This window comes from Serinus canaria, chromosome 5 (genome assembly GCF_022539315.1).
Source record: "Serinus canaria isolate serCan28SL12 chromosome 5, serCan2020, whole genome shotgun sequence".
Taxonomy (NCBI): domain Eukaryota; kingdom Metazoa; phylum Chordata; class Aves; order Passeriformes; family Fringillidae; genus Serinus; species Serinus canaria.
Window position 1 is genome coordinate 8,486,702 of NC_066319.1, and position 24,134 is coordinate 8,510,835.

The 24,134-nt window shown below is 47.5% G+C and overlaps 5 protein-coding genes across 5 annotated transcripts; 2 read left to right on the forward strand and 3 right to left on the reverse strand.

Annotated features, from left to right (window-relative positions):
* Positions 1–3,616: 3,616 nt before the first annotated feature.
* Positions 3,617–4,543, reverse strand: LOC103822230 (olfactory receptor 1509-like). Its single transcript, XM_009097200.4, has one exon. The coding sequence runs from the start codon at positions 4,541–4,543 to the stop codon at positions 3,617–3,619; it is 927 nt and encodes a 308-aa protein (XP_009095448.2).
* A 3,025-nt stretch (positions 4,544–7,568) lies between these two features.
* Positions 7,569–8,505, reverse strand: LOC103822231 (olfactory receptor 4S2-like). Its single transcript, XM_030240393.2, is given in 4 exon segments — positions 7,569–7,767; positions 7,769–7,942; positions 7,944–8,023; positions 8,026–8,505. Coding segments are annotated over 4 exon segments (933 nt in total).
* Positions 8,506–12,416: 3,911 nt separating this feature from the next.
* LOC103822128 (proto-oncogene Mas-like) lies at positions 12,417–17,214 on the forward strand. Its single transcript, XM_009097089.4, has 2 exons — positions 12,417–12,555; positions 15,152–17,214. Exon 2 carries the CDS (start codon positions 15,168–15,170, stop codon positions 16,122–16,124), a length of 957 nt encoding a protein of 318 aa, XP_009095337.1. The 5' UTR covers positions 12,417–12,555; positions 15,152–15,167; the 3' UTR covers positions 16,125–17,214.
* A 927-nt stretch (positions 17,215–18,141) lies between these two features.
* LOC103822232 (mas-related G-protein coupled receptor member H-like) lies at positions 18,142–19,131 on the reverse strand. Its single transcript, XM_050974679.1, has one exon. The coding sequence runs from the start codon at positions 19,129–19,131 to the stop codon at positions 18,142–18,144; it is 990 nt and encodes a 329-aa protein (XP_050830636.1).
* A 2,012-nt stretch (positions 19,132–21,143) lies between these two features.
* Positions 21,144–22,181, forward strand: LOC127059634 (mas-related G-protein coupled receptor member H-like). The gene has a single exon (XM_050974680.1). It carries the CDS (start codon positions 21,144–21,146, stop codon positions 22,131–22,133), a length of 990 nt encoding a protein of 329 aa, XP_050830637.1. The 3' UTR covers positions 22,134–22,181.
* The last annotated feature ends 1,953 nt before the right edge of the window (positions 22,182–24,134 follow it).

Genomic DNA, 24,134 nt, shown 5'->3' on the forward strand with positions numbered 1-24,134 from the left:
ACTGGCACAAGGGCTGGCTTGGCTGCAGGAGTAGACACCTCTCTTCTTTAATGAGGTATTATAAATATGAGGGAGTGTCTGGGGACAAGTGTGTCTGACAGTTTTTTTGGATGTTCCCTTAATTGCATGTATGGGTTTTTCAGAACATTGCCAAAAGAGGCTGGAAAGCAAAGAAACCAAAATTACAAAAATTCCCCTCTGGTCCCATTAAGCATCCGTGTGTGATTTATGGGAGTACCACTTCCCATGTGATGTCCAGGATTGGGAGCAGGCCTGTTCCTATTCCAGCAATACCTGACCATAAATTCTGCACTGTTCACATGAAGGACTCTTGCTGTCCGTCATTCTTCCAGCCTGTGTGCTGTGTTTGCAAACTCCTGGAAAATTAAAGATTCTGCATCTTACATGGGCAAACAGTGATAAGACAAGAGGGAATGGTTTTAAACTAAAAGATGAGGAATTTAGTATGGATATTAGGAAGAAATTCTTCCCTGTGAGGGTGGTCAGGCCCTGGCACAGGGTGCCCAGGGAAGTTGTGGATGCCCCTGGATCCTTGTAAGTGTCCAAGGCCAGGTTGGATGGGGCATGGAGCAGCCTGGGACAGTGGAAGATGTCCCTGCCCGTGGCAGGGGGTGGAACAACATGAACTTTAAGGTCCATTTCAACCCAAACCATTCCAGGACTGTATAAACTGGAATTCCGAAGGGCTCATAGAGCACAGGCCTGTCCTGCCATGAGAGTGCAGACCTGAGGCTGGAATAAATCCCCATGGCCCAGCCCTTTCCCTGTGTGCTGCAGTCAGCCCCAGGACCAGCAGGCATCACACTTCCCATGGAGTTTTGCAATAAAGAATTTTGTAATAAATCCAGATGGGAGAAAGAGATACAGCAAAGAGATCCATCCCTCACCTCTCTTTTCCAAGCCAAACCATTCTGTGATTCTGTTCCCCTCATAAATCCTAAATGTTTCTTTTGGGGTGGGATGTATTGGCCTCATCAAGGTCCCAGTCTCCCAGGCTCTCAACTCCACATCTCCCTTGCTTATTTTCAGGGATAATCTTAGCTGGGTTATTTAGAAGTAGAAACACAGGGTAGTTTTTGAGATAAGTGTTCTGCCTCAGGATAAATACATAAAAATTGTATTGCATTATATTTCATTATAAAAATTCATTAAAAAAAACCCTTAAAACAAACAACAACAAAAATATCTCTATTTGCAGAATCCAGATGTGCACTAATTGATGACATGCTGGATTAGACCCCTCTTGCCCACTCCTCCCTGCCATCCCCACTGTAACACAACCAAAGTGATTTGATTTTTGTCCACTTCTGGGACTACCCAGCTTTGTCATTGTTTGAGATTTCCATCTAGGAATGTTTACGGTGAACCCAGACTGATTAGAGTCTGTTGAAAATGCTCCCTTTTCTCTGATGTCCATTTGTGTTTCAGTCTCATAGTTTTAAATAAAACTGATTAGCCTGGGATCTCTTCAGGCTTCTTGGGATTTAACAAAAGCCTTTTAGAGATCCTGCCAGTTCTCAAAGGATTTTTTTTCCCCCTTTGAGGCCATTTTTCACTGTCCTCTAGGTGAAGGCAGTAAATCTGAGGATGAGCTCATAGAGCTGATAATTTCCAGGAGAGAAACAACTCAGGATTTTAATGGTGTGCAGTGGAGCCAATTTACATACAGGGACAAACTCAGCTTCCAAAGATGCACCTTTGCAATTTGTCAGGCACCAACTTTTTAACAGCATCTTCTGAGACCTTGTTAAAGTTATCCCAAGATGTTTGCAGGGGAGAAAAAAATCAATTATATTAAATTGTTTGTCAGTTTTGGTTTGGAAGGGACTTTCAAGCTCATCCCATTCCAATCCCCTGCAATGGGCAGGGACATATTCCACTTGGATCAGGTGGAATATGTCCCTGCCCATTGCAGGGAATTCTCCCTGGAATATGTCCCTCCAAGCCCCTTGTATTGAAATCCCAGCTCCGAAAAATATGGAATTTTTATTTATTTACTCAAAATTGGAGCAGTTCTTTCAAATCAGTTCACTGTTGATGCCCCCAGTTTATACCTGGTGAACAAATTGACACCATCAAAATAACTGGACCAAAGCTCCAATTTGCCTTGCATTGATTTATAAACAAAATATTTATAAAAGCTTTATGGGAATGTGAAAAAAATTATCACAGTGATACATTTTTTTTTCTCAATTGAAATTTACCCTAATTGACCTAAAGAACATTTTTCTTTTTAAACATTTTCCTCTAATACTAAAAAAAAAAGCTTCCTTCCAGCCCAAGCCATTCTGTGATGATCCTGAGCAGAAATTCACTATTAAAAACTCATTTCCACAAGGATGGGAGATGTTTGGAAATCTCTTTTAACTAGGAAGATCAATGACTCACTGGTGCTTCTGATCCTCCTCTTCCTACAGGTGTGGGAGAGAGGGCTAATTTAAGACAGTAAGGAGAGACAGGGAAAGTGGAAATCTCTTCACTTCCTGTGCAGCAATTTAGATTGGATGTTAGGAAAAATTCCTTCATGGGAAGGGTTTTCCAGCCCTGGAACAGGCTGCCCACGGCAGTGGTAGAGTGGCTAATCCTGAAGGGATTTAAAAGCTCTGTGGATATGGCACCTGGGCACATGAGGTGGCCTGAGCAGCCCTGCAGAATGGTTGGGCTTGATAATCTTACTGGGCTTTTCCCACCTCAGTGATTCCATGATTTTATTTAGGTGGGATGAATCCAATCCTAAGTCATTCTAATACAAGGAAATTGATGGTGTTCCTCTCCCTAGAACCACTGAATTTCTATCCCTGATGGATTTGGTGCTGTAACTGCTGCTCTCATAGAGTCAGTTTGGATTGGAAGGGATCTTATAGACAATCCCATTCCACCCACCTGACATGAGCAGGGACATCTTCCACAATCCTGATATCCTACATTGCTCCAAGCCCCATCCAAGCTGGCCTGGAACACTTCTAGGGACAGGGCAGCCATGGGAAACCCATGCCAAACCACCACAGGGAAGAATTTCTTCCCAATATCCCATCTAAACTCCCCATGTGTCAGTGTCAAGCCATTCCCTCTTGTCCTGCCTCCATGCAGGACACTCCTTGTCCGTGGAGTTTGTCTCGACTCCTCCACCTTATTCTATACATTGGGCCTTGTATGATTTAAATAATTCACTTCTGTGACAAAATCAAGACTTAACATATTCCTATGCGTCTAAAGGAAGCCCTGCAAGCAGAATCTGCACCATCTCTGTGTTCCAGTGTCGCTGGGTGAATTTGGGGACACGTAGTGCATGTGCCTCTGCCATCTGCTGTCACAGCACAGGAAAAGCACGTCAGACAGGGAGACAAGACTCACCCTGGGTTCATTCATTTATTTGAAAATTCTGATCCCACACGAGTGGAAGGGTTTAGGAACTTTGGGGTTTTCAGCATGGATTTTTAATATGAACAGTAACATGTGTATAGAAATGTATTTGTGCATAATTTGAAGTCTGTGGGCTTTAGCCACTAAGTCATTATTGTGTAGGAGTAGAGTAGGAACGTGACTCCAGGTGTAACTCTGGGTGTACCCCAGGGTTCTGCCAACCCAGCCTGTCTCAGAAGGTTCCGCAGCGCTTCCTGAGCCTCCACATGGATTCCTTCACCTCGCTGCTCCTCAGGGTGTAGATGAGGGGGTTCATCATGGGTGACAAGATGGTGTAGATGGCACAGACGTACTTGCTGGTGGGCAAGGTCCCAGCGGGCCGCAGGTAGGTGAAGATGCAGGGCATGAAGAACAGGGTGACGGCCATCACGTGTGAGGCACAGGTGGACAGGGCCTTCCAGTTCCCCTGGGAGACGCAGGCCCGGACCTTGGCCAGGATGAGGACGTAGGAGGCCACCAGCACCAGGAAGCAGCCCAGGGATATGAGGCCGCTGTTGGAGGCCATGAGCCACTCGGTGAGGGCGGTGTCGGCGCAGGCCAGGCGGATGACGGGTGGCACGTCACAGAAGTAGCTGTTGATGGTGTTGGGGCCGCAGAAGGGCAGACGGAGCATGAGCACGGTCTGGACAGCGGAGTGGATAAAGCCCCCGGCCCAGCAGGCAGCGACCAATGCCCAGCAGGCCCCGCGGGCCATGATGGCCGTGTAGTGCAGGGGCCTGCAGATGGCCGTGTAGCGGTCGAACGCCATCACCGTCAGGAGGAACATCTCTGAGGAGCCCACAAAGTGCAGGAAAAACAGCTGGGCCATGCAGCCCTCAAAGGCAATGGCCTTGTGTCCTGAGAGCAGAGCCACCAGCACCCTGGGGACCGTGACAGAGGTGCAGCAGATGTCGAGGAAGGACAGATTGCAGAGGAGGAAGTACATGGGCGAGGAGAGCTTGGGGTCAGTCCTGACTGTCACGATGATGAGGAGGTTGCCCAGCAGGACCATGGTGTAGGCCAGGAGGATGAGGGTGAAGAAGAGGAGTTGCAGCCCCCGGGTGTCGGAGAGCCCCAGGAGGATGAATTCAGTCACCCGCGAGGAGTTGTCCTGTGCCATCGCTGCAGCTCAGGCTGCCATGGCACGGCTTGGGGGGTGGCCAGGAAGGGAAGGGAATGTGCTACAGCTCCAAGGCTCGTGGATGGTGTGAGCAGTTTCTGCACTTGCTTCTGCAAAAAGCACAGTGTCATGTCACAAATGACAGAAAGCAGAGTTTGCGCTCACCCCCTATTCTGTCCCTATTCAGGTCTCTGTCCTGCCCTTCCACACTGACCTTCTCCCCTGAACTCAATCTGACCACTATTTTCCTGCATCATGGTTGTTGGGCTCCCATTTCTCTGTCAGGGAGAAATCACCTAATTATGGAATTGTAAGTGTTGGAAAAGCCTCTGATGAGTCCAGTTCTCCCCCCAGCACTCCCAAGACCTCCACTAAACCACGTCCCCAAGTACTACATCCATACTGCTTTTAAATCCCTTCAGGAATGGTGATTCCAGCTCATCCTGATCTCAGATAACAAGAGCCTTGAATGATGGAAAAATGCTGTGCTCTCCTTTTACCTGCTGGAAAATTGAAGTGACTACAAGCAAATGCTGCCATTCTCAGGCATGAGCTGTTCCAGGTTCTGATCCTAATGACCCTCCTCTAAACTGAGGAAAGGGCTCTCCAGTTAACTTATTCACTCTGAAACTGGGAATACATGCACAGAAACCAGGTCTGGGGAGTTCCTCACTGGAGAAATTGGGGATTCTAACACAGCAGAAGCTGCAAAACCCTGCCTGGTTTCTCGACCTTTATATTTTAAAAAGGAAATTTTAAAGGTTTTCAATAGACAAATACACTCACTGTCCTGTGGAGGTAAAAGTGGGACCAGAAGAGGAATGCACTTGTCCATTTACAATCCCTCCAGGAAATTCCTTTGCTGCTCATTCCTGACAAGGAGTTTATAAGTCAGCAAGCAAGAGGCTACAAGTAAGAAACCAGACATCAATGATGCTGACAGCATTGAATAAAAGCTGCCTTAAAAGATCCAAAAGGCCAAATCATTAGACAGGGGACATTAACAGGACACACACATTGTCCTCTGGTATGTTGAATATCCTCTGTATTTCTTCTGCTGTCTTTTTGGGACAATTTCAGTTTAAAGCCAATGCTTTCCTGAAGGAGTGACAGTGAAATCCAAGCCAGAATATGTCACTGACATGTACTAACATAAGCTCTGCTTATTCAGCTGAGGAGGGTGGCAGAAATAATACCCAGGTCCTAGCTGTGGTAAATAAATACACCTGTAGTGACACTTGGCTAGTGAATGAGATGTTTCTGCTTTACTGACAAACACCCACAGATCCACCCTTACAGCATTCCTATGCACAACCCCAGGATCACTAGTGGGTGTGATATTCCTGAAAGTGCTCAAGACCAAGCTGGACAGGGCTTGGAGCAACCTGACCAATCCCCCGTGGCAGGGGATCAGAACAAGATGAGCTTTAAGGTGCCTTCCAGCCCACACCATTCTAGGATTTTAAATCTGTAAATGATTTTTAAATTTTTTTTTATTCTAACTCATAAAATAGACCTCCCAAAAGTCACTCACCAGCAATGCTGCTTTGCAAAGGCAGGACTTCAGTGGGGCCTGAGCAAAACAAAGGAACAATCCCAGAGCACTTCCATAGAGCTCACTTGCTGTCGCTCCTCTGACGACCTCCCCAAACCACTTCAGGGGGTTCCATCAGAACCTCTTGGTTCCATCAGAAACTCTCTGCAAGAAGCTGCTCAGAAGTTGTGAAAGCAGCTCTGTATCTCTGCCAACTCTAAGTCCTGAAAAGAACAGCCCAACCTTCTGTAGTTCTCATTATGCAAAAAAACCCGAAAAACCAACCTCCTGGAGCATCTTCAATTATTTCTGTAGCACAAATAGTTCAAGTAAATCACACCACAAAGCACAAGGCTGTCAGGAGTAATGAGATCCCAGAGGCAAAGCGAGTTTTGTCAGAAATTACCTGTGGGCAAGGAGCTAAAATTGTTCCTTGGGTAGTTATTACTTTAATGCCTGGAGAGAGACATCAGATAAAGATGTGTATTACATAGGACATTTATATAAATTCTTATAAATGGATACAAATTTTTCTTTCTGTCATAAGCCTGTATTTCTCATCTACAATCTTATTTCTTACTAACTTACCTGTTGGGAGCAGAAAGCAAAAATATCACTGATGTTATCCATTAGACACCTTACTTACAGCTTTAAAACAAGAAGTAACTCAGGAAATCGTGTCAAAAAATGCACAAAGATTTGTGGTGAGCCTTCCTTGCTTAGAAGGTATTTTTACTGACACAATAAAGCACAGAAGCAACTTCTGAGCTCAAGTATGAAATTCTTGTAAGAATTCTTTGCAAAGTGTAGAGGAGCCTGACAATGTTTCCAGTGACACCTTCCATAATCTATGGGAGAATATTTGCTCAGAAGCACCCAGATGTGAGACCTCTAAAAAACCCCACTGGTGCTCACCTCCAAAGCATTTAAAACTACATTTATTTTATTTACTGCTGTCTTGGGCAGAGATAGGTGAAATAGATTGAATTATAGGAGAATAAGAGAATTTCAGAATAGCTGTTTGGATTGAAAGGTACCTCACAGACCATCTCATTCTAACCCCCTGCCATGGGCAAGGACACCTTTCCCCAGACTAGGTTGCTCCAGGCCCCATCCAGCCTGACCTGGAACAGGGCAGAAAAGATTTGGGGAAGATGGGGAGAAGTTTCCCCTCCTGTTCCTTCATTAACAAACCACACAACTAGCTCTTAATATCAGGTTTTTTTTTATTTTTTTGTTTCTTATGGGGTGCTCCACCTGGACAATATTTTCAGTATTTTCAACTGTATTTAAGCAGTGATGTTGCAGCTGCTCAGGAGACCTTGGTGTGGGCCTGTGCTCATTGGCAGGGAATAGGAAGGAAATGCCAGAGTTCCCAATGTCTTTTCCATCATAAAAAGAACTTTTAGTGCCTTCCTAATTACAGCAGGATTAGGCCAACAGGCAGCCGTTCTTTGAAAGGCCCATTTTGGGGCATTGTCACAGAATAAATTACAGCAAAATGTGCTTGATTTTCTCCGATCCTTTGAGAACATGACCACAGCTCTTGCCCTTCCTGTTTCTGCTTCCCACTTTCCTCCTGCACTGTTTCCTCATGGCTCCCTTCACCTCCCCATTCCAGAGGGTGTAGATCAGGGGCTTGAGCATGGGTGTGATGAGCACGTAGAACATGGCTGTGCCTGTGTCCTCAGAGGCTGCTGGACGGGCGGATGTAAACAACTGTGCTGTGCCCAAGGCACAGGATCACCACAGTGATGTGGGACCCGCGTGTGGACAGGGCCTTGTGCCACCTTGCCAGCCTTTGGCCCCTCAGGGAAGCCAGGATTCCCATGTAGGATGTGACCAGGATGAGGAAGCAGCTCAGGGGACATGGCACGCGTGTCTGCACAGGCCAGGGGGAGCAGGGGGTGGACATCACAGAAGTAGTGAGTGACTTTATTGGGGCCGTATAAAGGGAGCAGGGAAGAGTGGGAAAGGTCTGGAGGGTGGAATGCAGGAAGCCCCCTGTCCAGGAGACCCCCACCATGCGGCCACAAAGGCGCTGGGGCGTGAGCGCAGGGTAGTGCAGGGGCCGGCAGACGGCCACGCAGTGGTCGTAGGCCACGGCTGTCAGGATGAAAACCTCTGTGCAGCCAAAACCATGAAGCCCAAAGAGCTGTCCTATGCAACCTGCAAAGGAGATGGTGTTATTTTCCACCAGGAAGCCAGAAATCAGTTGGGGAGCTGTGACAGAGGAGTAACAAACATCTACAAAGGAAAGGTGGCAGAGGAAGAAGTACATCGGGGAGTTCAGGGGCCGGCTGCTCATCACAGTGAGAACTGTAAGATTTCCTGTCACTGTGAGCGTGTAGAAAAGCAGGAACATCACAAAATACATTTTCTGCACCCCTTGGTTCTCTGAGAGGCCCAGGAGGATGAATTCCTTCATGCTGCTGGAGTTTTCCGTGCCAATCTAGTGGGCAATGTGCTGTGCAGAGCCTGGGAATATGGGAAGACAATGACATAATTATTCATCAGTTTTTTCATTCTTAAAAATAAATTCTTTATCAGAAGTGCATTCTCTCTAAGAAATACATAGGATTAGAATTAAGTTTATCAAGTGCTTTTTAAATTTGTTTTGGTTTTTCTTTGGTTTTTTGTTGTTCTTCCCCCTCTACATATTTAATTTGCCTTATATGAGACACAGCCATAGAATCATAGACTCCTGGAATCGTTTGGATTGGAAGGGACCTTAGAGACCATCTAGTTCCAACCTCACTTCTATGGACAGGGATGCCACCCACTGGATCCCTTTGGGATTGGATCCATCTGATCCAGGCTCCTATTTTATGATTTTAAAACAGAGCAAAATCAGAAACTCTTGTAGAGGCAAAAAGCTGATGAAGCACCCACAGGAAATGCTGAAATGTAGAAAAACCAAAATTGCTCTCCAACTTGAAAAAGTGAAGCCTGAAGAGGAAGTTGGGAAAGTTTGTGACTTCTCCTGTGCCTGCAGTTTAACTGACAGGAGGCAACACATACTCAAGAAAAGGGATAAAAGGGAGCTTTTACCTCTAAAATAATCTTTTCAGTCACTGACTAGAGGTACATGATATAGTGCAATCAACTGGAATATGAAATAAATACAATGTGTTATAATTAAAAAAAAAGAAAAGGATAAGGAATTGCAGCATCCTCTTATTGTAAGGGTTTCCCCCTAAAATCTGAGGTGGTTAATTCAAGAAGAATTCAATAACCTGATTTGGGACTGCAGACCAGTTCTGCACATGGTTTCAGCCAAAAAGAGCCAGAGATGGTTGACAATTTCAGGGGAAATTTCTTTTTCTATTTTCACCTTTGTCAAGAGGAAGGGCAGGGGGGAAAAAGAGGAAAGGAAATCAGGAAAAGAAAAGAAAAGAGGAAAGAGAAAATATCCTGGAAAACTTACCTTCTCTGTGTTTGGAGATCTAATTTTTGCATAAGAGCTGTAAGATTTTATGTCCCCAAAATCTCCCTTTTCTGGTAGAGGCTTTAAAGAACATAGAACAGCTTCTGAAAAGCTTCCAACACTTGCTTAGGAGGTGCCTTTTTTAATCCCACCTCATTTAATTCCTTGCTTTCCTTTATCACCAAGTGTATCCTGGCTTTTCCTGCTCATGTTAGAGCTGCTTGGAGGGAGCATGGGCACTGAAGGGTGCACACACAGCCCAGCAAGCAGAGTGAAAAAAACTGTTTAAGTAACTTTCCTCAAACCTCTCCAAGGAAATCTCCCTCCTCCAGGGCTTAATTCCCTCTTTACACAGACATACTCCACCCTCTCCAAGGAAATCTCCCAGCTGAAGGGCTCTTGGGGCTGGAGGAGGGAGGTGTGAATGCTCAGGGGTGGGAAGGAGAAGAAATTAATCCCGTCCTACCAGGGGAAGTTTAGACTGGATTTTAGGAAAAATTTCTTCACTCACAGGGTGTTGCAGCCCTGGCACAGTTTTCCAAGAGCAGTGGTGCAGTCACCATCAGTCTGAAGGGATTTAAAACCTGTGGATGTGGCACTTGGGGACACACATTAGTGGTGGCATTGCTGGGGAATGGTTGGACTCGATGACCTTGGAGTGCTTCTCCAACCTTAACAATTCCATGATTCTTGGAAATAACAGCCAACAGATTAGCTGAACATTAAACTGGGCAAGCATGTGTTGTGCCTGGTCAAGTTAACATTCCCAGACTCTGACATTAATCCATGCTTTGTGTGTTTCCCAAACCTTAGATCCACAGCTTAGGCTTTACGGCACTGTGAGTAATTATAAAATTGTGAGGATTTTTAAATCATTGTGTATCCCAAAAAAACTTCACAAGCCCTCATGAAAAAAAAGATAAATAACCTAGAAGGTTTCTAGTAGTAAGAAGAAGAGAGACAGAGGGTGGCTCGGGTCACCTGTTGGTGACCCTCCAAGTCCCTATTTTCCATGAAATGTCATCACTGGTAGCCCAGGGAATAAGGCCTTTTGCAAGAACTTGCAATGTTTCAGCAAAGGTCAGTGAATTAGAGTAAGTAAAAATAAAAATTTAAATCCTTATTTTACAAATTGGGAAACTAAAGGAGGGGAGGAAGTCAGCTCTTGTACATCTGTGGAAGTCAGCTGAGTTGAGCCTTTGCCACTCCAGGCTTTTTTCTGGAAAGAAATGGATCTAGTCACTTAATCAGTAAGGGGAAATGGCTTTAAATGACAGAAGGTGGGTTTAGATGGGATATTGGGAATAAATTCTTCCCTGGGAGAGTGCTGAGGCCCTGGCACAGGTTGCCCAGAGAAGCTGTGGCTGCCCCATCCCTGGAAGTGTTCCAGGACAGTTTGGAGCACCCTGGGATAGTGGAAGGGCTCCCTGCCCATGGCTGAAGGTGGAACTGAATGAACTTTAAAGTTCTTCCAACCCAAACCATACCAGAATTTTATTAATTTGTGTATTACTGCAACTCCAATTCATCACTGCTCTGATGTGTACTGTGTATTTTCAGCTTGAGATTTAGGTGCCTCAATAAATAGTTTCATGCACTGCCCATCCCGCTGTTTTGCTGACATTTACTGAAGTTCAGAATGGCCCAATAACAACAAAGGCATTTTGAATGTCTCCCAACATGGAATGCCAGCAATCCATGCAGAGAAAATGGAAACCCTCAAATTAATGAAGAATTAAATAAATAGTGCTCTGGATAGAAAAATAGTCTTTTAATTTTGATATCATTTTACGCCATAGCCTGGAGTCCTGGCCAGGTTAATGAGGGTTGCCAGTAACCATTATAGGAAATAGGATTGGGTAAGAAAGTAAAAACAGTCTTACAATCTTTGGGAAAGGAAGTGGAAGAACAGATGACAACAGAAGCTGAAGATGTACAAATACATTTCTGACCTGCTAAGCAATTTTGGGCTGGATCTGCCCATTCCTGTGCCCACTGATACACATGGCAGTGATTTGGGTGGCATCACACTCCTGTCCCTTTACTTCCCTGGCCCAAGGGACTAAGGGACAAAATAGTTCCCTGTGAGGATGTCAGGAAAGGAGAAAGGTGTTTTTCTCTGTTTCCACACCCTTTGGATCGGGGTGACTCAGGGACATGGAGTGTGCATGGACAGGACTGGGATGTTGTGGGTGGGTGGGTTCTGTCTGTTTAGGAGACACAAGGTGAGGAAGAACCTGAAGCTCTCTTCAAGGGGAAGTTGTGAAACTGGAAGTGAAAGGCATGGGGCTGGAGGGATTTTGTGAAATCTGAAGTGGCTGAGGTGTTGAAGGACTGTGCTGAAATCATCTGAGGTATGAAGGTGAACTGAAAGAGCTCCTGACCCCAGAGCTCCATGCTGAGGGCAGCACAAGCAGGGTTTGGGCATCTGGAACTCCTGAGGTGGAAAGTTTGGGTGCAAAGTTGGATGAAGCAGTAGAGATCCCATAAGGTGCTGAACTGTGCTGGGAGAGGCTGTGGGTCAGAGGAGGACCCACTGTGGTGACGGGTGTGTGACAACTGGGCAGGGACAGGAGGGAATGAGAAACGTTGAGGGAGGTTGTGAAACCTCCAGCAAATATGTTATGGGAGAGAATTTAAATTTCTCTACCTGTGCAGCACTAAAACCTCATCTTCAGGGGCTGTGAAACCAGAGCATCTCAGGGCCTCAAGCAGGACACAATACCAGTGAAAAGTCTATATGGACAGTTCTTGCAAGAATGGCTGAAGAAGGGAGAAGTAGTAAAAAAATAATGTTTCCGTGACACTGCAAAGAGGGGAGGGGGAAGTGGTTCAAATCTGAGTGATCATACCCACACAGGGGAGGTATTTCCCCCATGAGTGATTGGCTGCCTGGAGGGTCACGCTGGAAACACCATGGCTTTTTAAACAGTGGGTGCCCAGCCCAGCACTGCAGGATGACACAAGGACTCGAGCTGCACCCCATGTCACACCATCCACAGGACAACATTGCCGGGCACGGGCGCTGAAATTCCCAGGAACGCAAAAAAGGTGAGAAATTCTGAGGTGGGTCTTTGACATTGCACTCTGATGGTTTGTCAGGCTTTGGGGAAGGGAGGAGAAACAAGAACAATGAAGGAAAAAGGATCAAAAATTTACTTCCTTTGCTGGACAGAAATTTGCTGAAGGTCAAGAACTGATGATAACATTTTCAATATAAGGAAAGCTTCATTCCAGGGATTACAAGTGCTCTTGAACTGCTCTAAATGCACCTCTGTAATATAAAAAGTCATTACTCAGAGACCTGTCATTACAACAGCAAAACTTTCTGTCCATTGTCTGAGACACTTTTGTGGGGTCAGGGTAGTTCTGCCTCAGAACTACAGGCAGGATTTGCAGGCAAATCACATGGAGGATGTTTAATCTCAAGGGAGAAAAAGATCACCTGGACTCAGGCTGCTGCTGTTTGAAGAGAGTTTTCACTTATTAGTTACATAAGGAAGTGGAATCATGTCTTGAATGTGTGTTGGAAACAGGAATTCAGTCTTTCCAAGGGACTATGATAAATAAATGAGAATCATGAGTGACTTTTGCAGTGTTCTTCTCCACAGTCTACAGAAGTAAGAGAAGGATTTCATCACTTCTATTACAGCAGAAGGCAAAACTATTGATGTTTTGTCATTTACCTGTTGCAGCCATTTCTGTTCCTGGCAGTCTTTATGCACATACAGCACCTTCCAGTGCCTACAGGTGCTCCAAGACAGCTGGAGAGAGACTTTGGAGAAAAGCCTGGAGGGGCAGGACAAGGGGGAGTTGTTTTAAACTGGAAGACAGTGGATTTGAATTAGATCTTGGGTGGAATTTCTTCTCTGTGAGGGTGGTGAGGCACAGGCTGCCCAGAGAAGCTGTGGCTGCCTTATTCCTGCCTCAAGTGTCCAAGGCCAGGTGGGCAGGGATTTGGAGGAACCTGGTCTGTGGAAGGTATCCCTGGCTGTGGCAGGAGGTTGGAACAAGATGACCTTTAAGATCCCTCCCAACCCAAACCATTCCATGATTCTATGACATGATCAATGGCACAAAGCCATTTAACATTGGGAATTATCACCTGTCGTTCCTTGAATTCCCAGTGGAGAGAGATGCACCTGTGGAGGCTGCAGTGGGCTGAGACAGAACTTAGGTGACACTCAAATGTTCACACTCTCTTCAGATCAAGTGGAAATTTGGTTGCACAGAAGCCAGGAAACCACTTAACCACCGGGCCTTCCTCTGTTCTTGCAGCAGAAAAGCTGCACAGAACTTGAGGCTGTTTCTGCTAATTTCTGCAAAAATGTGATCATTTTTGGCCACCCCTGGAGCATGCTGTGAGGGAGGAACAGGGCTGCTCTCCGCACTGTTCATGTTAGAAGTGCTCAAGGTGCTATAAGAGCTGAGGATGGGATTCAGCTCTGCAGTGCCAGAACTTCCCTGGTTTCAATCAACCCTAAAGCAAATCATAGAATCCTCAAATTATTTGAGTTGAAAGGGACCTTAAAGCCCATCCAGTCTCACCCCCTGCCATGGGCACGGACACCTTCCACTAGCCCAGGTTGCTCCAAGCCTCATCCAGCCTGGCCTTGAAATTCCCTGCACCACACCCTTCTTTTCCCTCTGTCCATGGGGTCAGCATGCCTGGGGTGCTGGGATGGAACAGCAGTGATTCAGTCTGTCACGTTCTGGCTGCTTTTGGAAGTCTGTCTCCGTGTGTGCTGCTGCACCACAAAGACAGAACAGAGGATTCTTGCTGGCTACATGGTTCAGTGATTCACATCTTCCCACTAAACCCTATTTTTTGTTCCTATCCTCTTTATAACTTCTCTGCCTTCCATGTCCATATTGGTTGGGAGACAGCAGAAGAACCACTGTATTTGTTCTCATCAGACCATAAGAAAGGTGTTAAACCCATTTTTTTCACCCCCAAGATTCTCAATCAGATCACAGGACGTTGGGGAAGGAATCAGTGACTTAACTAATGGAGTAGTGTGGAAGAGTTATGAGAGCCACAACTCCCATGCCCTGTGAGGACGAGATAATCTGTGGTTTCTTACATGTGGTTCTTGCAGATTCTGAGGGAGAAGCTGAGGGCTTTGCCAGACCAAAATGTTTATTTGTTCTTGTACACGAGACCCAGGAGAACCACATCAAATGGCACTTTATTAAAACAGAAATCACTCATCAGTATAAAAACCTACCAATTGTTCTCATGGACTCACAGAATTCCAGAGTGGTTTGGGCTGGAAGGGACTTTAAAGATCATCCAGTTCCCAACCCCTGCAATGGGCAGGGACACCTTCCACTATCCCAGTTTGCTCCAGCCTGGCTTGCACACCTCCACAGATGGAGCAGCCACAGTTTCTCTGGACAACCTGTGCTAGAGCTTCACCACCCTCCCAGAGAAGAATTTATTCCCAATATCCTATCTAAACCCACACTCTGTCAGTGTGAAGCCTTCACCCTTTGTCCTATTACTCCAGGCTCTTGGCCCCTTCCAAACCAATTTATTTTGAGAATCCATGAAGTCAAGTTCTAGCTACAAAGCCTTGGAACAAACAAAGGAACCCCTCTGGAAAAGTCACCCTAGAGTTACCACCTCTCCCCTCTCTGCTCCCAGGTCCGAATCACCCATTATGAGATCCTCAACCACACCAATCGTCCTTCCAACCACAGCCATCCATGTTCCTGGGACCAACCAGAGCGGGGCTGTGGGACAATCCGAGCCATCCTACACTGTCCTCAAGTTCATGGAGAGCTTCTGCCTGCTGAGTGCTGCCTGTGGGATGGCTGGGAACGGCCTGGTCCTGTGGTACCTGGGCTTCCGCATCCGCAGGAACCGCTTCACCGTCTACATCCTGAACCTGGCGGCCGCCGACTTCGGGTACCTGCTGTGCATCGCCGTGGAGACCGTGCAGTACCTGATGCAGTTCAACGTGGGGGTGCAGTTTGGGATATTCCTCTTCCTGGATCTCTTCATGTACGGCACGGGCCTGTACCTGCTGACGGCCATCAGCATTGAGCGCTGCCTGTCCGTGCTGTCCCCCATCTGGTGCCGGACACACCGCCCGAAGCACCTGTCTGCCGTGGTGTCCAGCCTGCTCTGGGCCCTGTCCCTGCTCCTGAACATTCTGGGATATGTTCTGTGCACTGTCCGTCCCTCTCCCAGGGCCTGCCAGCGCCTGCTCATCGCCATCGGAACCTTGGATTTCCTCGTCTGTGCACCCCTCATGCTGCTCTTCAGCCTCACCCTCTTCCTGCGGGTCAAGTGCAGCTCCCAGCCCTTCCCAACGGGCCGGCTCTTCACCGTCATCATGCTCACCATCCTCCTCTTCCTCATTTTCGCTGTGCCCCTCAGTGTCCTCATCCTCCTGGACTTCCTGGGCCTCAAGTTCCTGTATTCCCCAGAGATTGGCTTTGTGCTGTCCTGCATCAACAGCACCCTCAACCCCGTCATTTACTTCCTGGTGGGAAGCTACAGGGATCGGAAATTCAGGCTCGCCCTCAGGCTGGCATTCCAGAGGGCCTTCCAAGACTCAGCGGATGACAGAGACGAGCGGGAAACGCGGGATACGATAACCATGTCCTCCTGAAATCCTGCCTGGAATGTCTTGGCAGAACTGAAGAACTCTGAGGTACTAGGGAAGGTTCATCTCGCCTGACCCTCAGTACCCTCTCTGTAGATATTTTAGGTCATTATTTTAAGTCTCTGTTATTTTAAGACCCCCTTTGGGTTATTATTTTAAGTGCCCCATATGGTACACAAGGTCCTGGATCACAGAATTTACCTGACCTGTATTTAGGACACATTAAAATTACCTGTTTCTTTCCAGTGACTTTTAAATAATATTCATTTGATAAGGCTGAAATGTCTTTGTGTCTGAATTTCATCAAAGAAATCCTGCTCAGGATCAATCATTGTCATTCATAAACTCATAACTTCTGTGTTGCTTTTCACTCACATCTCTGAAAATGAGATCAGTACCAACAATCCTCCTGTTGGAAGCAGACATAAAATTCCTGGAAGGAGAATCCATCTATTCCTCTTAACTTAGAATTCCCATCCTATGTCAGAGCACACACACAGCCTTTTGTGGCTCACAGAGGAATGGTCACATTAGAAAGCCCAGATCCATTCTGGGCTTCCTAATGTGAGCATTTCAAGGACTGAAAAGATTCACATCCACCAAGTCCATTTTTCTCTGAACCAGGGATGTTTCCACACCACAGAGCAGAAGAGGGCTCCAACTCCTTCCAACTTGCTTTAAAAATTTATTCACCGAGTTTCATCCTAGCTTACACTGCATTTCAAAGAAATATGGGACTGGAGATTAGTATTTTATATTATTTTATTGTTACATGTTATTTTAATTCCCTCCAGCCCTTGGCACAGTCTCTGCATTTATCTACAGCATGCATTGGGTTGTAATTTCTTCCTTTCAAAGGACACTTCAGAAACCATGGCTTTTAATCTCCTTCACCAATAGAAATAAATCTAAGGATAGTGGGAAAAATACAGGAAACAGAACAAGGTAAATAAATACCATGATATTCAACAAATTATTCTCTAAACCAAGTTCTTTGAGGAGCAAATTGGGATTATTTGTGCTATCAGACTACCTAACATTTATTCTTTTAACCAAAATTATTAGTAAAAGTCAGTGTGGGTAATTTTCTTTGAAAAACCTCACAAATTCATGTTCAAAATGTTATCTTTTCAATATCTCAAATGTTTTTATCATTGGGACAAATAAAACATTTTTGTATTGATAAAAAGACCAGAATTCTCTTTTTTGTCGGTTTTTTCCCCCTAAAGGGATAAAAAATGTATTTAAAGTTGTTGTTGTTGCTATCTGATTTATCAGCTGATAAAAACACGCAGAATGTAAACTCAGATAAATATTTTTTTTAATTTAAGGCACAGGAAGAACCTTTCAGTCAGTGCCTACTGAAAAAGGAGAGAAAAGCCAAGTTTATTTTATAGCAGGTAATTCCAGATGGTCTGTGGTATAACACTGGTGTGCTTAGGTGAATAAAATTTCCTGCAATGACTCCAGAGCGAGCAGGACCAGCCCCTGTGTGAGTGACCCAAATATTTATGGGGATTTAGCACACCAGGGATATCCTTCTTCATCTGTCCTGTCCAAGCATATCCTTTGTCATTCTTAATCTTTATTTTTATTTTCTCCCATACTTTCTTATTTTTTCTGTTTCTCTCCCATTCATTCTCTTGCTTAGTTTGGTTTTTTCTTTGTTGTATTTTTAACTTTTTTCCTTTTTTTTTCTCTCTCTCTCTTCATTTTTACCTTTCCCCTTTCTTTCCCTTTCTCTCTATTTCTTCTCCCTTTTCCGCAAATTGTAATTTTCACCCATCTCTTACCCCCTTCCACCCCAAATTCCACCATCAGCAAGTCAACACCCCTTGCCCCGCCCATTTTTGCAGATTTTGCTTCATCAGCAGAGTTTATTCCATGTGGATGGGGCAGCAAGGGCAGTTCCATGATGAATAAACACAGCTGAGGAGCTGGACCAAGCCTGGCTAGGCTGCTTGGAGTCCCCTGGTCTCCATACTTCAGGCAGTCTCTGAGGTGTCACATGTCCAGAAGTGCCTCACAGAGCTGTCACCTCCACCACAGTGTCCCCAGGGCCGTGGCTCCCCTCGTCACTCCCGGCTTTCTCCTCAAACACCGTCCGCAGAGCGACTCTGACGGAGCGCTGGAAGCGGCGCCGCTGGCAGCTCCCCACCAGCACGTAAATCACCGGGTTGAGGGAGCAGTTCAGCAGTGCCAGGAACAAAGAGGGGTCTTCTGGGAATAAATCACCGGAATCAGGGAGATTGAGGAAAACCTCCACGCAGAAAGGGATGCCAAAGGCAAAGAACAGCAGGACGTTGAGCAGGATGGCCACAAAGAGCTTCCCTGGCTGCCGCCTCCGGGAGCCGCAGCGCAGCTTGAGGAACAGGAACAGGTTGGAAACCAACATCATGAGGGAAAAAACCATGGAAATGGCGAGGGCTACACCTGCAAGGACGGTCTCAGAGTCCTCAGTGTAGGTGGAGGTGAGGTAGAGGGAGGAAACAAAAACCCCGGCAAGGGCCCAGAGGGCCCCGCTGACGACGGCCGAGAGGTGCCAGGGGCGGTGGCAGCGGTACCAGATGGGGCAGAGGACGGAGACGCAGCGCTCCACGCTGAGGGCTGCCAGCAGCCCCAGGCTGCTCAGGTCAAACACGTGGCACGGGAACCCAAGGGCAAACACAAAACGCTGATAGTGATGAATAAAAGGAAGCAAAGATGTGCAAAATGCTGCTATGGACAGAAAAGCCAACAGAAGCAGGAGAAACAGGAGGAGCAGGGAGAAGTCAGCAACAGCCAGATTTAGGATGCAGACAGTGAAAGGGCTCTGCTTTGTGTGGAAGCCCAGGAACCACAAGACCACCCCATTCCCCGCCAGCCCACAGAGGGAAATCCCCAGGCACACCCCTGCAAAGGCAATCAGGCTGTAGGGAATGCTGGAGCATTGATCTGGGACATATTCCTCCCAATCCAGAGATCCATAAAATGTATTGTTCAGGGTGAGGTTTGTTGTGCTCTTCTCCTCCATGGTGAATGATCCTGCTCCCAGCAGCTGCCTTCTCCCTTTCCCACCACCTCCTAGGGAGAGATGGGGAACCAGAGGGAAATAAGGGACATCAGCACTCCAAGCATTTCCCATCTATCCGCACAGCCCCACGCCAACCCCAGGAAGAACCCCACCCCTGCAGTGCCCAGGACAGGCTCCCAGCCCTCCAGCCCTGACCCTAGACAGGAATCTCCCACCAGGCCATCCCTGGACTCCTACCTCCAGCAGGAACAGCACTGACACAGCAGCACCAGGAGAAAGGATTTGGGGATGGCTGCTGAAGCCACTGGCTGTGCTTCAACCTCGTGCCCCGTGCCTGGGTGCAGACCTTGGCCCAGAGATCACATCCCATGGTCAGAGCTCCCCTCACAATCTCCCCACATCAGTGACAGCTTCCCCTCACATGTCCCAGGGACACAGATCTTATCAGAACGAGGTGGCCATGTTACCGCCTTCCTCTCCTCCCGCCCAGTTCTTCATGAGGAGTTGCTGATCTGTTATGATCCCATCAATGCAGGCATTCTGACTTTTGAATTTTAATAATTTACTGGATTTAAAGCAATGAAAATGAGAGGACACCACAGATAATATTATGTCCCTTCATGTGCTGAGTATCCTGGGTGAAAACCCTCCTCTGGTGAGGGCAGATCCTGTCCATGGAAGGGCACTCCACTATGATCTGTTAAGCTATTACTGGGTTTTCTGAATCGCTCAGAAATTCCAGACCTCATTAGATGCCAACAGAGCTCCTGAGCAGGAGCAATGGGGATGAGCACTGCCCTTGTGTCCAGCTGCTGTGGGAAATCACCAGTGCCCAGACACAGGACTGCACGAGGGTTTTGCCCACAGCCTCTAATCCCATCCTGTCTAATCCCAGTCATCAGCCTCATCACCCCTGCTGGGCACATGTCTCCTGAGAGATTAGGTTTGTGGGGTACATGGTGCTGCCAAAGCACTGTTATCTCCAGGTGGTTCCTGCCACACAACCTCAGCCCTTCACAGCACGGGGACTGGCATTTTATTGCTTATTTTCTGTCCCTCTTTCATGTGTTTTCCATCTCCTTTGGAGTTGTATCCTGTGCTTGTGATCCCCAGAACTGATGGATGTGCTAATGCACAAGGTCCATGTGCTCTCCAGGGGGTCCAGCCTGGAGCTTCAGGATTTGGAGCTAGAGGAAGACTTGAAACAAGGAGAGAACTTAGGCTCAGCATCCATCTGTGAGAGGAAGATGGAAGAAGGTGCAACTCCTGAAAGTTTCTCCCAGAACGAAGTTGGAAGAAGTCTCCGAGCACGAGTTACATGTCACTAGAGACACTAAGCAATTTGTCCTGTTGCATGTCTGCACACCAGTGATTTCTCACTCGTGAAGGTCTCTGGCTCGTCTCTCTCACCTCTCTGCCATCCTACATCCCTGAGAATGATTTATATCCCCTTCTGCATTGATGGATGGACCACCTGGCACACGCAGTGAAAGCCAGAAGCCCCTGGCATGGTGGGATGACATTGGAGAGTGGCAGAGGAAGGCAGTAACATGGCCACCTCGTTCTGATAAGATCTGTGTCCCTGGGACATGTGAGGGGAAGCTGTCACTGATGTGGGGAGATTGTGAGGGGAGCTCTGACCATGGGATGTGATCTCTGGGCCAAGGTCTGCACCCAGGCACGGGGCACGAGGTTGAAGCACAGCCAGTGGCTTCAGCAGCCATCCCCAAATCCTTTCTCCTGGTGCTGCTGTGTCAGTGCTGTTCCTGCTGGAGGTAGGAGTCCAGGGATGGCCTGGTGGGAGATTCCTGTCTAGGGTCAGGGCTGGAGGGCTGGGAGCCTGTCCTGGGCACTGCAGGGGTGGGGTTCTTCCTGGGGCTGGTGTGGGGCTGTGTGGATAGATGGGAAATGCTTGGAGTGCTGATGTCCCTTATTTCCCTCTGGTTCCCCATCTCTCCCTAGGAGGTGGTGGGAAAGGGAGAAGGCAGCTGCTGGGAGCAGGATCATTCACCATGGAGGAGAACAGCACAACAAACCTCACCCTGAACAATACATTTTATGGATCTCTGGATTGGGAGGAATATGTCCCAGATCAATGCTCCAGCATTCCCTACAGCCTGATTGCCTTTGCAGGGGTGTGCCTGGGGATTTCCCTCTGTGGGCTGGCGGGGAATGGGGTGGTCTTGTGGTTCCTGGGCTTCCACACAAAGCAGAGCCCTTTCACTGTCTGCATCCTAAATCTGGCTGTTGCTGACTTCTCCCTGCTCCTCCTGTTTCTCCTGCTTCTGTTGGCTTTTCTGTCCATAGCAGCATTTTGCACATCTTTGCTTCCTTTTATTCATCACTATCAGCGTTTTGTGTTTGCCCTTGGGTTCCCGTGCCACGTGTTTGACCTGAGCAGCCTGGGGCTGCTGGCAGCCCTCAGCGTGGAGCGCTGCGTCTCCGTCCTCTGCCCCATCTGGTACCGCTGCCACCGCCCCTGGCACCTCTCGGCCGTCGTCAGCGGGGCCCTCTGGGCCCTTGCCGGGGTTTTTGTTTCCTCCCTCTACCTCACCTCCACCTACACTGAGGACTCTGAGACCGTCCTTGCAGGTGTAGCCCTCGCCATTTCCATGGTTTTTTCCCTCATGATGTTGGTTTCCAACCTGTTCCTGTTCCTCAAGCTGCGCTGCGGCTCCCGGAGGCGGCAGCCAGGGAAGCTCTTTGTGGCCATCCTGCTCAACATCCTGCTGTTCTTTGCCTTTGGCATCCCTTTCTGCGTGGAGGTTTTCCTCAATCTCCCTGATTCCGGTGATTTATTCCCAGAAGACCCCTCTTTGTTCCTGGCACTGCTGAACTGCTCCCTCAACCCGGTGATTTACGTGCTGGTGGGGAGCTGCCAGCGGCGCCGCTTCCAGCGCTCCGTCAGAGTCGCTCTGCGGACGGTGTTTGAGGAGAAAGCCGGGAGTGACGAGGGGAGCCACGGCCCTGGGGACACTGTGGTGGAGGTGACAGCTCTGTGAGGCACTTCTGGACATGTGGCACTGGGAGATGTGGCACCGCAGAGACAGCCAGATGTATGAGCTCAGTCCTGTTCCTGTATTCCTCATGGAATGACCCTCATTGTCTTCGCCCCAAGGAATAAACTGTAATGTACTGATTTTTTAAATTTTGTTGCTACCCCAAAATCAGATTTGGAATTTTTCTTTTTGTTTCTTTTCAATATGGAAACTCATGCCCCAGATTTTCTTGAATAAACAACATCAGGGATTTGCTGCAGAGCTTGTCCATGGGAAACAGCGTTAGAAACTGGCTCATTTCCTTAGCTTTTCCCATTCTAAAGCCTCTGGATCATCTGTGAGGAGGGTAGGTACCTGTCTCACACCACAGCTCTTCCAAAGGCTGGTGCCTGCAATGTCTGGAATGAGCCATCTGTTGACAGTTCGAAGAACTCCTCATTCCTTCTAGGAAAAGCAGTTTGTGTCAGGTTCCTCTTAGCAACCCTAATCCTGAAATCTTGTCTTTGAACAGGATCAAATCACTACCTTGCATTGCACAGGTGGATTTTTAGGACTCTGAGAGACAAAACCTATGATTTCTGTTTCAAATTTAATTTTCCCACTAGTCTACCCCAGTTTCAGTGGCACTGACATTCACCACACAGTTTGTAAGAGGATTCTTGCAATAATCAATTCTGTGCATGAGCTGGAGCACAGGCACACAGCAGAGGGATGATTTAGGATTTCAGCAATATCATTTCTTCTGAGAAGTGGCAAATCCATGCTGCTCTCTTGGCTTTAATCCTTAGAAAGTTGCAGGTTTCATCAGAGTCCTCCTCTACGCTCCCTCAGGAGTCAGACAACAACCTACAGTGAATTCCAAGGAATTCCTAGAAACATGAGGTGAGATGATTCCTAGCCAGGCTGACATGTGCCTCAGGGATCTGGGATGCTCCTCCTGGTAACTGCTGGCCCTGGGACCAGAACTGTCACCTCTCTCCCTGCTGACACCGTGTCTGTGTCCCCAGCTATGCAATCTCACATGCCCTCACCAGCCCAATCCTTTCAAGGGCAAACACTTCATGATCCAGGAGCTGATGGGGCTCCAGGAGAGTTGGAGAGGGACTTTGGACAAGGGCATGGAGTGACAGGACAAGGGGGAATGGCTTCCCACTGACAGAGGGTGGGGTCAGATTGGATATTGTGAAGAAATCCTTCGCTGAGAGGGTGGTGAGGCCCTGGCACAGGTTGCCCAGAGGGGTGGGGTCAGGTAAAAACAAACACAAGGGCTCCCATGTCTGAGGAGGGGGAGGATGAGCCCTAATGAAGGGCTGGAAAGGGGATCATAGTATCCCAAAACCTGGTCCCTAATAGCCTTTATTGCATCATGAAGGGGATGGGCAGTAATTAGGGTGGGCTCTAAGTGCTGATGACCTGGCTGCAAGCAAGTGAGTGCTGTCCTTCCCATGGGCTGTGTGAGCCTGCATTGAAATGACAGAAATGGGAATTCTTGTCTCAGCTGTGGTGCTTTAGGCCCAGGTCTTGGCAAAGATGTCAGAACTCTTCCCAGAATGGGAGCTGTTTCTGAGAAGCAGACAGATGCTTCAGCAGCACTGCCAGTACTGCCAGCAATGCCAGCATTCCAGTGCAACCAGTTCCACCTGTATCCCTCTGCTGCTGGAGGGACATTGACCCGTCAGTGAAGAGAAATAAGGGGTTGTAGAAACCTGCTGAGAGAGGGAAAGCAGTTTGAGAATGGGACACTCAGCAGGGAAGGAGTGTTTCTAATGAGAAGGAAATGAGGAGCCATTTGCGAAATATTTCATTGGGAGCTTTTGACAAAAGCCAAATCCTTTGTGTCAAAAAAAAAATAAAATTCAAGATAAATAACTCTAAGGGAGTGGAGCTCTGACGTAGGCAAAGTTGCAAACAACTCCCAACTGCCCTATGACCCCACCAAGCCTTGCAAGCAGCATTGCAATAGGGAACAGAGATCAGCTGGTGAGAGAAGAGTGGGAGCTTCTG

Bases quoted from the DNA above. Each gene is read 5' to 3' on its own strand.
- LOC103822230 (XM_009097200.4), bottom strand. From the start codon at position 4,543: ATGGCACAGGACAACTCCTCGCGGGTGACTGAATTCATCCTCCTGGGG.
- LOC103822128 (XM_009097089.4), top strand. From the start codon at position 15,168: ATGAGATCCTCAACCACACCAATCGTCCTTCCAACCACAGCCATCCAT.
- LOC103822232 (XM_050974679.1), bottom strand. From the start codon at position 19,131: ATGGAGGAGAAGAGCACAACAAACCTCACCCTGAACAATACATTTTAT.
- LOC127059634 (XM_050974680.1), top strand. From the start codon at position 21,144: ATGGAGGAGAACAGCACAACAAACCTCACCCTGAACAATACATTTTAT.